Consider the following 16,431-nt stretch of genomic DNA (forward strand, 5'->3'; position numbering starts at 1 on the left):
TCCAGGAAAGAGCCTTAGATTGATTATTGGTATACAGCTGTCCCTTCTAATTTCCAGACTTGGAGTCCACAGTCTCGCTTTTCATGACAGCAAGGTGGGGAGGAATTAACATGGCCTGTGGGCCCGTGGTGTGTTCGTGCAGCCATGCGCAAGAGCGCATGCGCATTATAATCAGTGGGTTTTGAATACAAGCAAATTTCCATTTTCACAGGGGGTGGGGGTGGGTCCAGAATGGATCCCCCATGAAAATGGAGGGATGAATGTTTAAAAGGTTTAGAGTAAGAGGTGAGCTAAGTGAGTGGTATGCACAGTGAGTGGTAGATATTGATAACTTAATAAGCTTCTTTTAACCCATTTTCCTTTTTTCATGACCTCATCAGCTCTGGACCAGAACAGACTCTGCAAGGGGAGCTAGAGGAGGTCCAGGCACTCCGCAGACAATTAGAAGAGGCCCTTGGTAGAAGCCTGGAGCGCCTGAGCAGGCTGGAATCACTGCATGACATTGGAGGTGGGGAACAGGAGCGTGTGACAGTCCTGCCCAAGCATGGCTTCTGAGCTCTGGCCTTCACATTGCCCTGGCACAGGATGGAAGCTGATCACTAACTGAACAAGCTTGTCTTGACATTGAGAAGGCTGATTAGTTCTTGCTGGAAATGGCATTCTGTGCTAGCCATTTGTGTTTCATTCACATTCCTGGTGTGGTCCTGCCAGGGAGAATGTAAATAGATTTAATCATCTTATAATTCCTTTCTAGTTGCTCCCCATCCAGCATCTTCCTTTTCCTCCCCTTCTCAAATTTGGTGAAATAAAGATTCTCCACACCCCTGCTCCTTTAGAATCTGTGTTAATTGTTGTGTGCCATGCATTACATGTATTCGTGACTATTGGAGGGGTGGGGGTGGTAACTATTCTTGTTTTGGTTTATTGAGCTTCTTCTCATTCCATGTTTTCACCATGAAGCTCAAATAAAACCCTCCTCAAAACAACTTTCAGGCATAAACATAGTGCAATGTAGATAACTCAGTTTTGAGGAATTGCATGCTTACTCTTTGCAAATATGTGGAATCCTCCAGTGTTGGGTGGTGCCTCAGCAGCTAAATATAGATCTTTGCTTTGTGAAGTAGCCATTCTTCTAAGATGGCAGTAAATCCAGACAGCAGTCTGCCATTCTAAGGAACACAAAGTAGAAGATCTGTTGAAACCAGCTCACCCTATGCTGTGTCAGGTCACAGGCAGAAAGTTGTGGTAGATTTAGCCTATGTGTTAGTATTAGCCTAAATTTTAAAATGACAGTTAGGATACATAGATGGATGTGAGCCAACACATTTTCAGACCTTACTCATTAACCACATGGTAGTTATATTTTCTGTTTTGGTTTATTTATACTGTTTGAGGACTTGTCAAGGTCTTTACTGAAAGAAAAGAACAAGAAGCCTAGCTATGGTTACTGTTTTTCAACCCTCCAACTGGAATAACAATGACCTCTTGGATTTAAACATTTTAACTTTAACAATTAATTGGTAGTTCTTCATTGTTAGACCAGTATCCAGTGTCAGTTGCTTCTTTTTAATCACTCTATTTAATAGTACAAGAATGCCATTCAGAAACAGATCTTTCAATTATCATAAGTTCAACCAAAACAACTTGTTTTAAAAGAGCACTTTAAAAAAACAATTATATTTAAGCTAGTGGCTATAACATCTGAACTGCATTTTGCTACTTTATAAGTAGTAAGTAGAATAATGCTTAACATTAGCTTACTCTTAATTTCATCTATTTCTTTTTCTAATTTTTTTTTACTACAAACACATAAATGTAATGACAAAAGTTACACAAATAACACAATGACACAAAATTACTCAAATAACAAATTAAATAACATTGCATATCCACTATATCATAAAACACATCTAATCTAACATACACCTGTACTTTAACATAAAACAAAGACAATACAATGTATTTCTGAGGGCATTTTTTGTATGTTTTATTTTGTACGGTCTACATATATTCAGATTTTATAGGAATAATACTGTAAGTAGTAGAAAATTGATGTTTTATTGAAAGATGTAAATCATATCAAAGCCTGGTGCATTTGGATTGTTAATGTTAGAAAGCATTAAAACATGATTGATGAAGCTTGCTAATACATAGAACAGCGGTTTCCAAACTTTGATCCTTTTGGTGTTTTAATAATAATAATAAAATTTATTTATTATTACATCTGACTTTTGGACTTCAACTCCCAGAAACCCAGCCAGTTTGGACAACACTTCTGATAGGTGAAGTCCAAAATATTTGGAACACCAAAGCTTTGGAGCCTATGACTTAGTGGCGAAACAGAGTGCCATGAAGGGATGGTTTCAAGCCACCCTTTCTGAAGCCAGATTGGGGCCACAACAACTACATGCCATGGCCCCAATCCGCCTTTTTGCTGGCCAAAAGAGGAGTGGCAAAGAGCTGCTTCTTTTTGGGCCAGCAAAAAAATGGCTTTTTCACCTCACCACAGTTGGAAACCAGCTTTAAGGTGCTCCAGTGGCATGTAACATATAAACACCATGCTGCCAGAATGCGTGGAAGCTGGCCCCCATGTAAATGGTCCAGCAGCTTCTGGGTGTAATTACTGCACTCCCAAGCCACCCAGAAGGCAGCACAAAAGGGCCATGCGTTTTGACCCATAGTAATAATAATAATGTTTCACAGTATTAATATAAGCAGGATTCAATTTTTTTCATTAAAACATCAATGCCCCCCAAATGGTTTAAACAAAAAGAAACAAAAAAAACCAGGGTTTTTTTTAACTGTTTTTATTCCCAACCCTGAAATAAATGCAGTACAGGTTCTGGAATGATTCAGTATACTTCTGAATAAAAGGGTGCAAATGTGATGAATAGCAAAATTCAATATGCAAGGATAATTTTGATGAAGATTTTTAATATTAGAACAGCATGTGCAACAATAATGATTCTAAATGGTGGTCTGAAATAGGTGAACCTTAGAATTCAAGAGTGGACAGTTTGTGACCCTCTAGAAGCTGTTGAACTGCAACTCCATCCATTCTAGCTGACACAGCCAAAAGTGAGGGTTGTTGGAAGTTGCAGTCCCAATATTTGGAGGGTCACCGGTCAGCCCCATCTACTTTAGAGTATCAAATAATGTTTACATGCACAGTTTATATCAATGTAATAGCATGTCAATGTCAGGTCATTTTTTGAGTAACCCTATCTTTGAGTCACATAAAATCCTGACAATAATAAAAGAAAGGCTTTGGTAGCCATCTTGGTCTTTTTTCCTTGACAGTCTCTTGGTATAAATCAACACAGAAAATTCCAGTTTTAGATGGCTTCTTCTGTTCCCAAGCCTAGCCTAAATGGTCTGAGCTGTTTTTGAGAACAGATCCCAGGCAGCCACTGATTAGTAAGTCAAAAAGCATGATGAGTTCCAGACCCCTTGAAGAATCTGTGGCCCAAATTGAAAGTGAGTTCCTATATCAACTTTGAAATGGCATAGGTGTTTAAAAAAGTATTCTGCATGTGCATGTATCTTCTGTGAAGACAGTCTTTTACATATGCTAAAAATCTCTGCCCTCGGGCTTTGCAATCAGGTATGCCAATACATCCTCACATGGCATAATTGTATTCATGATGCTTTGTCCTTCATTGTTCATTGGTGCCAAATAATAATGTGTAAAATTTACTGCTGTGTGCTGGAGATGTGTATAATTTAGTTTCCGGGCCCAGTACAAGGTGTTGGTTATTATCTTCAGGACTGCCTCCTTCTGTACAATCCACCCAGTGCACTCAGGTTCTCTGGGAGGAATCTGTTGCAACTTATGGTGTGTGACAGATGGCCCTTTTGTGGCATGGCGGTGACATAACTAGGGTTAGGGACTGCAGCAACCACAGTCCCTAACCCTAGCACGTACTGGCAGTGCCATTATAACATAACGGACGCATAGCATCTGCACGTCACGCCACGCTAATTATGTCACAAGTGCGCCACTCGGAAGTAACTGGCATGGCAGAAAAAGAACCCGCTTTTTCGGGTTCTTTTTCCTCTGGAGTGAAGCCGTGCGGTTTGGTGGCTGTGGCTTCCCTCCGGAGGAAAAAAGGCCGCCGCCAGCCCAGACTTACTAACAGTTATTTATCGGGCCTATAAAAACTAGACTGTCTGCAACTGCCCAGGAGTCTAATTCAACAACCGCTCCCAGACTATGGAACTGCCTGCCAGATGAGATCCATCACATTACCACCTTAAACAGCTTCAAAAAAGCTGTTAAGACGGATCTCTTCTGGCAGGCCTTTCCTGAATCACCAACAAAGCCTAACCTGCTAACCTGCCATGCCCGGCCAGACCCTGACTTCTGCTATTGTTCTTATTGTTTTGTTATTACTTGCTTATTTGTTTTTTCTGTTCTTATGTTTTAAAATGTAAATAGTTTAATTCTATTTTAAAGGAGGCGGGACTCTGGGATGTGAGAATGTATGTTTTATTGCTGTAAACCGCCCCAATTGTGTTCACAGAGGGGCGGGATAAAAATAAATTTTAGTAGTAGTAGTAGTAGTAGTAGTAGTAGTAGTATTAATTTGGTTTAGAAGAGGGGAGATCTGTCAATGCTTGCTAGCTATGATAAGTAAAATGAAAAACTTGGTATACAGAGGCTATACACCTCTGATTGGCTGATGCTAGGGACTGAAATTCTGTTGCCTTCCTGTTCTGCTTCTGAACTTTTAGAGCATCTGACTGGTCAATGTTGAAAACTGATGGACTTTTTGTTCTTTTCTAGCAAGACAGATACCTTATTGTTGTCTTTCAGGATGGGTTCGCTGGTATGCATAGCTGATTCACTCATCCACAGATGGTTGTGCTTCTAGTACTCCATTACTATAAAAGCAGCAGGAAACATTTCTCAGCAGAACCAATATGCCAATTTTTAGAAGTTCAGGCTGGCCACATAGTAAATCAGCTGTTTAGGGGTTTCTTTGTTTGTTGGGAGTGTATTTTGTTTTTGTTTGTTTGTTTTGGGTTATGGTCTCTTGATTATGATTTATTGTCACTTAGAACATCCTTCCGCAGCTTGGTATTTCAGATTTAACTCCTTCTGCTCCATCCAGTGGATAAGAGGATGTATGGGCCAAAACATCTAGGAAGCACCAGGTTGTTTAAGGTTTCAGAGAATGAAGCAGCTGCTTTCTGAAATGCACCAGTGAATGGACATTTTTTAAAAACAATAATATCCATTTTGCCATCCATGTCACATCCATTTCCCCCCTAAATTCTAAATTAATTTTCCATTCTGAGATTATTATGCTGATTATTTTTTGTGGCCATGTTGTTATTATTATCATTTATTTATAAAGCACTATCATTGTACATGGCACAGGTAAAAGGACAACAGAACAGCTCCCTGCCCTCGGGCTTACAATCTGATTAAGAAACAAAAGGAAAAGGGGTGGGTGGGAGGGGATTAGCCTAGCAGATACCGTGCGCCCGCGTCAGATGTGGGTGCCTCTTACACAGCTTTCATCTTATGCGGGACTTGAGCATACATGGTATTTGCCTTATGCAGGGGAGGGGGGGGCAGAATGGATTCCCCACCAACGCAAGGGTGTACTGTACTGTCTTTTTCCCTCTTCCTCCGAGGCCAGGGCAATGGCAATTGGGATGGAGGGAGGGCCTTTCATCTGCTTGTGGGGCTAGGCATGTATAACTGTCAGACATTTTCTTCAAGTATTTGCAAATTTATTCCAGATTTTCTCATGTCTCATCATCATATGGGCCCATCCAAATTGTAAAACAGATCCTTTCATTTTGTATTTTATTTATCTGCATCAGATATTTATTTCACCCTTCTTCTAAAGAGTTCATAGTTTTCTCATGCATCTTATGCTCACAAGCATCTTACTTATTCACATGCATCTTATGCTCACAACAATCCTGTTGTGAGATGTTAGTAGAGAGGCTTCTCAATTATGGTGTCCTGTTTATTTGAATGTCCTTCTCAAGGAGTCTCAACTGGACCTCATATGTTCATCTTCTTCCAGGCAATTTTGTTGCTTTTATAAATTTTATGTTTTTATTTCCTGTGTTGACTTTATTATGCAACCAACTTAGAGAACGTTTGTTTTCAGTGGACTAAAAGTATAAATAATGTTACAAAGCTTCATACCCTCCATGTATTCCTTTGGCTAGTTTGCCATTCAGGTTTATGCATCCAATCCAGCTCAGCACAACAGTGCATGCTAGAAGTCTCTCACACACACTAAAATGTACACTGTATTTTCCGGCGTATAAGACGACTTTTTAGCCCAGGAAAATCTTCCCCAAAGTAGGGGGTTGTCTTATACACCGGGGAAAAAAGGCCTTGCCAGCCAGTTGGGTCCTAAAGAGAGCCCATGGCGGCAAGGCCTTATCCCGAGGCAAAGGATGTGCCGTGCGGCTCCTCCGCCTCGGGAGAAGGCTTTGCCACCGCAGGCTGTCTTTAGGACCCAACCGGCTGGCAAGGTCTTCTCCTGAGGCAGCTCGCACGATGCACCCTCCGCTTCAGAGAAGGCCTTGCCAGCTGGTTGGGCCCCGAGGAGAGGGCGTGGTGGCAAGGCCTTCTCCCTTAGGCAGAGGAGCCATGTGGTGTGTCCTCCGCCTCGGGAGAAAGCCATGTCAGCCGGCTGGGTCCTAAAGAGAGCCTGCGGCGGCAAGGCCTTCTCCGAGGCACATGCCTTGCAGCTCCTCTGCCTCGAGAGAAGGCAGACAGCTAGCTGAGCCCTTCCTCTTTCTCCTCTTCTTCCCTTCTTTCCCTCTTCTTTTTCTTCTTCTTCTCCTCCCCTTCTTCCTTTTCTTCCCCTCTTCCTCTTCTTCTTTCTCCTCCTCCTCCTCTTCTTTTTATCCTCTTTTTCCTATTCTTTCTCCTCCTTTTCTTCTTTCTCTTTCTTCTTTTTTCTGCTCCCCCCTCTTCCTCTGCTGTTGTTGTTGTTGTTGTGTGCCTTCAGTTCATTTCTGACTTATCATGGAAGAGAGGGGTAGTCTTATACGGTGAGTATATCCCAAACTCTGTATTTTAAGTCATAAAGTTGGGGGTCGTCTTATACACCCGGTTGTCTTATACACCAGAAAATACAGTACATTGTGCTTTTGTTGATTTAAAAAACCTTCCTGTTTGAATACTGCAGCATCTTGTCCTTACTGTGCTTCATCCACTTTTCCTTTGAACCTTCCCAAATAAATGTGTGTTACTACTGTATAACAGAAATATGTCTAAACCTTCCCTAGGACTTTTTCACAAGGTGTTAACTCCTTAATCTTTTATAATCCCCAGATTTGTTCATAGAACTGATTCAAATGAGTAGTTGGTTATAGGGGGCAGTCATCTTTTAGCTGGCCCAAAATTATTTTTGTTTACTTTCTAAGGGGCTGTGCAGATGGGCTGTTTTTGCCCTAGAAGGAGGCTGTTGCAACCATGCCATGGCTTCCGGAGGGACCAAAAAGAACCCACTTCTGGGCAGGTTCTTTTTGCATCCTTGAAAGGGCATCATAGGGGCACTTGCACATCATGATGACACCCCTTGTGTGTAGCGCTCTTTGGGTGCTGTGCACAATGAGTGTCATTATGGCACATGCCATGTAAATGGGTGCACGCCAAGATGACGTCCAGGTGCAGTGCGGGCTTGGAGCATTCAGATGCTCAGCCCTCACTGCACCTACAGGCCAGCACAAAGTGCTGGTCTGTAGAGCACCTAAGAATCCACTTGTATGGAAGGTGTAGGAACACTTACCATATTGTTTAACTGTATTCTTAAGTCATTTCTTATTTTATTTATTTCATTTATATGCCATCTTTGGCTCTGAACAGACAGGCCAAAATAAAGCTGCTTCGGGTCACTTTGAAGGTATGCTGTTTAAATGATGCATGCATCCTAAGAGGCCAGAAGCCGCATCAAAGCCTAACGATTGGAGTGCAGCTTTGGCACAGCTTCCAGCATACCTCCAAAGTCACCCTAAGCAGCATTATTTTAGCCTGTCTGTTCGGGCCCTTTCTCTCAAGATTAAAAAACACACCTTTACAATGAAAATTTAAAGACAATTACAGTGTGCCCGCGTTATACGCGGGTGCGCTTTATGCAGACTTGAGCGTACGTGCTCAAGCTGCACGGGTCGCAAGGGGCAGCGCATCCCATTCAAATGGCAGCAACTACATGATATTAAAGTAAATTAATTTAAAAAAAACTAATAAAATCTTCCTCTGCAGGGCTCCAACTAGCCCAGAATAAAGATCCTTATAGTACTGTTCAGGGGTTTGGGGAAAGGAAAAGTGGGGGAAACACATTTATCTTCACAATCATTATGAAGTCATCTGCAACAATGCTCTGAAGTTCTAAAGGGCTCAAGTTCAGAGTTTGTTATATCTGAAAACTGTGAGTTTTGATGTTCTGTAACATAGGTGGCCTTGAGCAAGTCACACTCTCTCAGCAAGGGCAACCCCCCCTCTGAACAAATCTTGCCAAAAAAATCCTGTTATACATTTGCCTTATGGTCACCATAAGTCTGAAATGACTAGAAGGCACACAACAAGAGTAAGAAAGGAGGAAAGGACCTAATGAAATTACAGTGGACCCTTGTTATACGCTGGGGTTTGGTTCCAAGATCCCCCGTGTATAACAAAATCCGTGTATGCTCAAGCCCCATTAAGTATAATGACATAGCAAAATGGTGTCCCTAATAAAAAATGGAACATCAAAGTAAATTTATACTTTTTTGGAACATTTTCAAACCGTGTATGCTTAAATCCGTGTATAAGAAGGGCCAACTGTACTTACAATAATGGAAAGGGAGTGCTTTTTATCAGGAAGAGGTGGTTCCCTCTGTTTCTTAATTCTGAACTCCAGGTTATATTATGGAATTAAGTGTTTAAGCTGGCCAGTTCCCTGGCACCCTCAACATTTGGAAAATGTTGGAAACCCACAAGCAGCCACAAGGTCTTTGGGCTGGACTTTTATTGCTTTTTATGCAGTGGTACTATTGGGACTCCTCCTTGCTTATGGGTGGCCCTGTTTCATTGTGAAATGCAGAGGCTCCAAAACAATTCAAATTTGGTTTTAGAAGAAATTCATTGTTACTTAGATTTTTACTCTACATTTCAGGCTACATGTCAGTGGTTTCAGATAAATTCTTTGTTTGTCACTACTTTCTACATCCATTAGGAAACTACTGCTCCTAGACTAGTTTATCATAGGAGCTTTTCTGCAATGGTACTTTAAAATCCAGTCCTTGAATTGGTTTGTTGCTTTTGCTGCTGCCACATTGCATGATACTGCTTTTACTGCCATGGCTCCTGTGGAATCCTGGGCACCAAAACTCTGTGGCAAAGAAGTCTAAATATCTCACAAAACTACATAGCCCATAATTCCATAGCATTGAACCATATCAAAGCAGTTTCAGACTGCATTAATTCTGCAGTGTAGATGCAGATGCAGTGTCTCTATTCTGGTCATTTATCATTTCTCCACTTTTTTTCCCAGTTGTGCAAACCTAATTGCCATGGTTTTTCCCTCTGTTTGATTTTTTTGCTTCCTTCTCTTATGTTTCCTGTTTACTATCACTCCCAGGCTCCCTATCAGGACATGTTTCTCCTCTCACATTTACACCAAAGGAAACAAGCTCAACATATACTGTACTCACTGGAGAAAACTCTCTGTCACCTGTGTTAGCCCCACTCCCAACTTTCTCATGGTAAGGGCTTGGGTGTTTCGAAAAGGGAAAGGCAGCCTAGCAATTAAAACGTTGTGGATGAGGTAGGATATGAACCCCATTTCAGATCACGATCTTCAGTTGCCAGTGTTCCTGCCATTCTTCTGAGATCTGCCTCATTTTGTTAAAACCACTGAACACTCTTCTCTGTCTGGTCCTTAGGACCTATTTTTAATTATTCCTGTTACCTTGATGTCACTTTGTGATATCTGAGGTACATCCAAGTTTCTACACTCTTCAAACTTAATGCCATGTCTTTTAGAAAACGAATGAGAGAAGGGAGCTGCCTTTTAGGATCTGCCATCTTACATCTTAGGGAATATATGTCTTTTAGATTGCTCACTTTTATGGAGCATTCAAATGAGACTGCTATCAGCACTTTGCAACCTGTTTCCCTTTCTTTGGCCTGTTACAGACAGCCAAAATAAAGCTGCTTCGAGTCACTTTGGAGGTATGATATTTCAATGATGCATGAGTCCTAAGAGTCTGGAAGCTTCACTAAAGCTGCACTCCAGTCCTTAGGACTGGAGCGTGGCTTTGGTGCGGCCTTTGGACTCTTAGGACGCATGTATCATTGAAATACCATACCTCCAAAGTGACTCGAAGCAGCTTTATTTTGGCTGTCTGTAACAGGCCTTAGATTTTTTTAAAGACTTGGTTTGTGGAGGACTGTCAGTAATAAACACAGCTGTGGCATGTCTAGTACTGGGCAAACAAAGCACTATTGTGGATTTAATGCTCCTATAACTTTATTGAAGCATTTACTGCTTGCAGCTTCACCCCACTGTACTGCCTCAGGAACAGTGGGGATGATGAGTAAAGAATACAATAATCCTGAATTTGTCCCTTGAATATCTTCTGGGAAGTGCCACAGGAACGGGCCTTTAATTTGTTTAATGTAAAATAACCACAAAATAGGGTACTGTACAAGCAAATAATAATAGGAGAAATATGTAGTAAATATGTAGTAAATATGCAACAAAGGCAAAACACATTTACAATTAAAAAAACGAATTAGAAAATAAACTCATACAGACTGAATGAAAAACCTGGATGAATAGATAACCCTTTAGCTAATGTTGAAAGCATAGAAGATTGTGTCCTAACTGTATGTGAAGAGGGAAGGGGTTCTAAAGTTAGGAGGAGGGAGATTTCTCTGGATTGACAAAATGTCCTCTCTTAGTTTGGACAGACCCTGTATACAGGAACCAGACTGTGTCTCTAATTCCATACTTGTGGAGACTTTCTAGAACCATGTCAAACCACTGAGAAATAGTGTCAGTGTCAACTAGAACAGTATCAACAGTGTCAAACAGCACTGAGAAATCAGGGGAATCAATAGTATTGGGCTTCCCATGTCTTTTCCCAATAAGGGCCATCCATCGGAGCATACAAGGTTGATCTGTTCTCAAATCTAGGTCTGGATCCAGCCTGGAATGAGTATAAATCAGAGGTATACAAATTGTGGGCACGAAGACCATTCTGTCTCATCCCCATTCCTTATACACAGTGGGCTAAACTTGTTGTTATGTGCCTTCAAGTCATTTCTGACTCCTGGAGGCCCTAAGGCAGGGGTTTTCCTTGGCAAGATTTGTTCAAAGGGGGTTTGCCATTGCCATCCTTTGAGGTGTTTTCCATTTAACAATATCATTTTTAAATTAAATAATGCCCACTCTCCCCATGTGTCTTGTTTACGAGCAGATTTGCATGCCAGCTAGCCTCCTGCAAATACAGGCCTACTAATAAACGTGGCATGTGGGAGCATCAGCTCTCTTTAATGGTGCTTTTAAAATGGGAGCTCCCATTTTCCTCATGCCATGCCAGCAAAACGAGCCATAGAAGCAGGATGACCACAATAATTGACAGGGGTCCATGTTGTCCATGCTGTCTACATTCAGTCTAGACAATCTCTTCTAAGCTGTATGCCTCCCTCTTCTCAAACATCTTCCCTAAGGGGAATATTAGTGACTGTTACAAACAGTAGGTGTTAAAAATCTTTGGGTCCAGTGTTAGTTTCTTGAGACTTAGGTGCACAGTTACCATTTTAAAGGCAACAAGCACTTCCACATCTCAGAAGTTGCTTGAAGTAAACTAGACCAACTCAATCTATTCTTTTTAGCAGTTTGAGTTAATTATGAAATGTAGCAGTTGAAATAGCTCTGAATCAGGTTGGGAAGAAGGCAGAATAGGAGAAGTCATCATCAGCATCACCTGATCATGCCACCTTCTTCCACCATTATCAACTAATAATGATAGAGACATTATGTGCATTTCATCTTGGGCTGTTTTAATTCTCTGTTAGTATATTGTATCCTTAAGTTAGATGTTCAAGATGGGCTTTTTTTCATAAAGAACCCCAATGTCATATAGCCCATCAGTGAAGATGAGGGACCTCAACATATAAGTGCTGCACAATGTCTGGTAGAGACAACAGGAAAGAAGTTCCCTTGTTACTGATGATGTTTTGCTTTCATATGCAGTATAATTTCGGCTTGGTTAGAACACTTATCACATCATCCTTTTAAAGGCAAACATTAATTAAAGGAAGAATCTCTCAAGAGCAAACCCTTGAAAGTTTTTCTGAGATATTTCCTCAGGCAAAAACAACTCTTAAAGGGTATCTGTATTCTAAAAGGCATTTAAAATCTGAACTGCAGGAGCATGATAGGAATGGATGTTTTGGTCCTGGTTCAGATGCAAAACAAACCAGTGTCTGGAGGCAGCTTGCAGAATGGAATGAGTCCAGGGACAGACCATGTGCTCTTATTTTAATTATTGCACCATGGAATGGAATGTTCCTTTCAGCAGCCTGATCTGAAATACTTGGCTACTAACACAAAAGTGTGAATCTTGTAGTCCTATCAGATGTTGAAATGCAATTCCCAGCATAGCCAATGACGATGAACGCTGGGAGTTGCAATTGAGAACCTAAAGGGCTTTCACAGTTCCCACCTTCTGCTAATGGGAAGCTTTCATGTAATTCCAATAATTTCCAATTAGATCATGGTAGGGATAATACAGCAAGATACATTTTTGGTTTAAGCACCTGTTACGAAATATGGCTGCTTGAGATGGGATCATTTGGTTTTCAGAACTCTTTAGGGAATCCAAGTTCAGATATAGCCATGTTAGTCTGTAGAATCAGTAAGCAGGGAGATCTTATAGCAGCTTTGAGACTAACAGAAAGAAAGAAGTTGGCAGCAGGAGCTTTTGTAGACTTAAGTCTACTTCCTCAGATGCATTTGCTGGAGTGGAAAGCCAGGGACAGACCTATATATGTGTCATTAGTGTGTAAGAGTTTGTCAATTCAAATTAAAAAAACCTTTGTGTATGGAAATGAAGTGACACCAAGGACAATGGTCCTTGGTGGACAAAGACAGAGGAGAAAAGATGAGTATGGGAAACAGTGATGTGATGAACAGGTCAAGGGCGCCCCCCAGAGGATAATGTTGAAATGTGTTTCTTTCTGGCTTTACTTCGCGAATGAAGATTCAGGAAGGACTCATCCTGCGCTTTCTACAAGCGCGTTGATGACTAAAAAGGCCAATCCAAGATAAACAAGTCCGGTTGCAGAAAGCACAGCAGAAAGTCTCCTTGGGTGATGTTTCCGGGCTGTGGTTCTTTCTGCGTTGTCTTTTCTCTTCGAGACTCATTCGCCGTGAACTTTAAAAAAAGGTTGCAGCATTGTGGATAGTGCATCTCCATGCCTCCCAATGCGAGGCCAGGGCGGACCATTGTTGGTGATCAATTTGGCCGAGCCTGAGATGCTGTTTCAGGGAGTCCTTGTATCTCTTCTTTGGAGCGCCCCTCTTACGCTGACCCGTGGCGAGTTCACCGTAGAGTATTATTTTTGGGAGGCAATGGTCCTTCATCCTGGAAACGTGTCCTGCCCAGTGCATGGCCTCAATGCTGGTGATCCCTGCTTGCTCAAGGACAGCAACATTTGTGACATAGTCCAGTGTATATTTAGAATTGTGCGTAAACAGCACTGATGAAAGTGTTCGAGGAGTCATAGGTGTTGGCAATAGGTGACCCATGTTTCAGACCCATAAAGGAGAATAGACAGTACAATGGCTTTATACACACTGATTTTTGTGCCTCGCCTCAAGTGTTTGTTACTCCAGACTCTTTTGTGTAGCCTTCTGAATGCACTATATGCCTTTGCTAGTCTGTGATTGATCTCTTTATCAATCTTGGCGTCTGAGGAGATGATGCTTCCAAGGTAGGTGAACTGCTGTACGGACTTAAGCACAGATTTGCCTACAGTGATGTGGGGATGGTAGTGTTCTTCCTGTGGTGCCGGCTGGTAGAGAACTTCCATTTTCTTCAGGCTGACTTCCAGGCCAAAGAGCTCTGCAGCTGTAGCAAAACAAGATGTTAGGCGCTACAGAGCTGTTTCCGTATGGGCAACGAGGACCTCATCGTCGGCAAAAAGCAGCTCATGGACTCAATAGTTTAGAGTCTTAGTGTGAGCCCTCAGACGGCTTAAGTTAAACAGGCTACCATCAGTACAGTAGCATATATAAATGCCGTCTTCTTCTTCGATATCTGCCGTAGCCCTTTGGAGCATCATGCTGAAATGTGTTTAGTGTGCCAAGAAACCATCCTGACATAATCCTATGTTGAATCTGTTGTTCACATGTATTTCAAGTGCTCCCAAGTAAATTTGGGGTGGGGTGGGGTGGGGTGGGGTGGGGGCTGCCCAAAAAATCATTTAACCTGGGAGAATTGATCCTGTTCGCCCCCCCCTGCCCCGCCCCCCCTGAGTTTTCCTAAAAGATTTGCTTTGTTGGCTGTGTGAATAGCCCATGCAAATAGATCTGGGATAAACCAGGATAAAATTCTGCATGCCTTGAACATGTTTTGAGTACATCCACATCATTTACTAGATCTTTAGTTGCAGTGTTGACACATGTGAGTAACAGAACTGGCAGATATGCACATAGATTTGGTTCCAATAAAAAAAAAAGTGAATAACCAAACCGGACTGTTTGAGTGAGATTATTTACATTGATGTGCTACGAAAAACACCCTAATGTCTGGATAACTCCAAGAAAGCAACTGGCAAACAGTAGGAAGAGGGAATAATGCTGGGAACCCTAACTAGATATATTGCCCTCTAGTGGCATTTATGTTAATTTCCCAGGTGTTCCAACAGATTCCAGGTTCAGGCAGGATGGAATTGGCCACAGATACTCAGGGTTTTTTTTATTAATATTATTATTAGAGTTGGTAATCAAACAAGTTGGCAAATATGCTGAGACAATGGTACAAACTGGTTGAAACTGCAGAGTGTGTGTAATGCCAGACATGTGCACAAAAAATAAAGGCCCCAAGCCTCAAATTAATTGCTCCAGTTTTGTGGTGTTGTTGCAGATCTAACTGTGTCTGAGGATGCTGAGGATGCCGGCACAGAGTTCACAGACAGTATTGAAGAGGAGGCAGCACAGAGAATCACCCAGCACCAGGTGAATCAGAGAGCAAAGTGTGTGTGACATATGCTCAGAGAGGCCGTTGTTGTGATACCAGAGACTCTGGTTCAGGCAACCATCTTATGTGCACATTTTGCATTTGAATGGTCTGTATTGTGTCCAGGGAGCCACTATTCTTCCGGAAGAGTAGTCCCATCTTTTGCGCCTGGCATGAAATTAGAGATAGGATCGGAATCTTTTGAAAGTGCATTAACTCAGAAATGAAGGATTCTGCTCAAAAAATCTAAAAGGACTGTAAAAGAAGGAAGCCTGTTAAGCACCACGTTTCTTCATGCCTAGTTACTTGCATAAGGCTGATTTTGCATTAGTGTCTCCCCAGAGTGCAGTTAGACATTAGGCATCTCTACAGGCTAAGTCACACTTTGCATGAAAGACGTAACTGTATTTTGTCCACCCTGCTGCGTGATTAATTTCAGGGGGGAAAAGCTAAAGGGACTGAAGTATGAGGTGGGCTGTGGCTACTCCAAGATAAGAGAATACAGTCAGCCATCCACATTTGTGGCTTTGATTATTCACAGATTTGATTAATATGTTCTCTCTAGGAATCTCAAGGTCATCCAGCTTGACTCTGTAGGCAATATCTGCAGACCTCAGGCTGGAGGATCTAGAGATTCCTAGAGAGAACACTTCTTTGGTCATTTGTAGGTCCTCCAGTGCAATTATATGGATAACCTCTGGCAGATGTTGATCATGGAGTAGCACTGGAGGACCTGAGAGAAGTGTTTTCTCAAGTGCACAACTCACTTGTCATTTTTTTCAGATTTCTCTAGGGATAAGATTTGGGTCCTGGCTTTCAAAACAAATTCTGATGAGCCCTTTACAGGTTCACAGTTTATTAGTCCCTACCTTTCTCAGGGTGGATATGGATTTTCCAAATGATTCTTCCATTCAGGCACTGATCAGGCCCACTAATGCATAGTTTTAGCAAAATTTCCAGAATAATGTGCCTTTCACACTGCATGTAGCTGGCATAGGCAAAACTATGGCAACGAAGGATACTACCTTGAATAGTCTTGTTCGCTATTGTAAATGAAAAGCAAAGAGAACTGGTAACGCCCAACAGAAGGGATGTAGAGAAGAGACAAAGTCTTAGTGTGTTGAAAAAGATTAGCCCTTTTTGTTCTTATTGAAAAGTGTTTATTCTTGCAACTAGCCCAACATGTTTCAACCTAGTAATATTTGATGGACTTCTTCAGGA

The 16,431-nt window shown here is 41.7% G+C and overlaps 1 protein-coding gene across 10 annotated transcripts in view; it reads left to right on the top strand.

Annotated features, from left to right (window-relative positions):
- LOC149316715 (myomegalin-like) overlaps positions 1-16,431 on the top strand; it is a 149,519-nt gene that overhangs the window by 92,120 nt on the left and 40,968 nt on the right. For 8 of the 10 annotated variants that reach the window (XM_089516093.1, XM_089516094.1, XM_089516091.1 and 5 more), the window contains 2 exons: positions 381-508; positions 15,118-15,209. In XM_089516093.1, coding sequence (XP_089372219.1) covers positions 381-508; positions 15,118-15,209 — 220 coding nt within the window. Of the gene's footprint in view, positions 1-380; positions 5,437-15,117; positions 15,210-16,431 lie in introns of those variants that run through there. The other 2 variants (XM_089516098.1, XM_089516097.1) reach the window with 2 other exon arrangements.

The sequence above is a fragment of the Sceloporus occidentalis genome, unplaced genomic scaffold (genome assembly GCF_023333645.1).
Source record: "Sceloporus occidentalis isolate IW3139 unplaced genomic scaffold, rSceOcc1.0.p SCAF_3, whole genome shotgun sequence".
Lineage (NCBI taxonomy): Eukaryota > Metazoa > Chordata > Lepidosauria > Squamata > Phrynosomatidae > Sceloporus > Sceloporus occidentalis.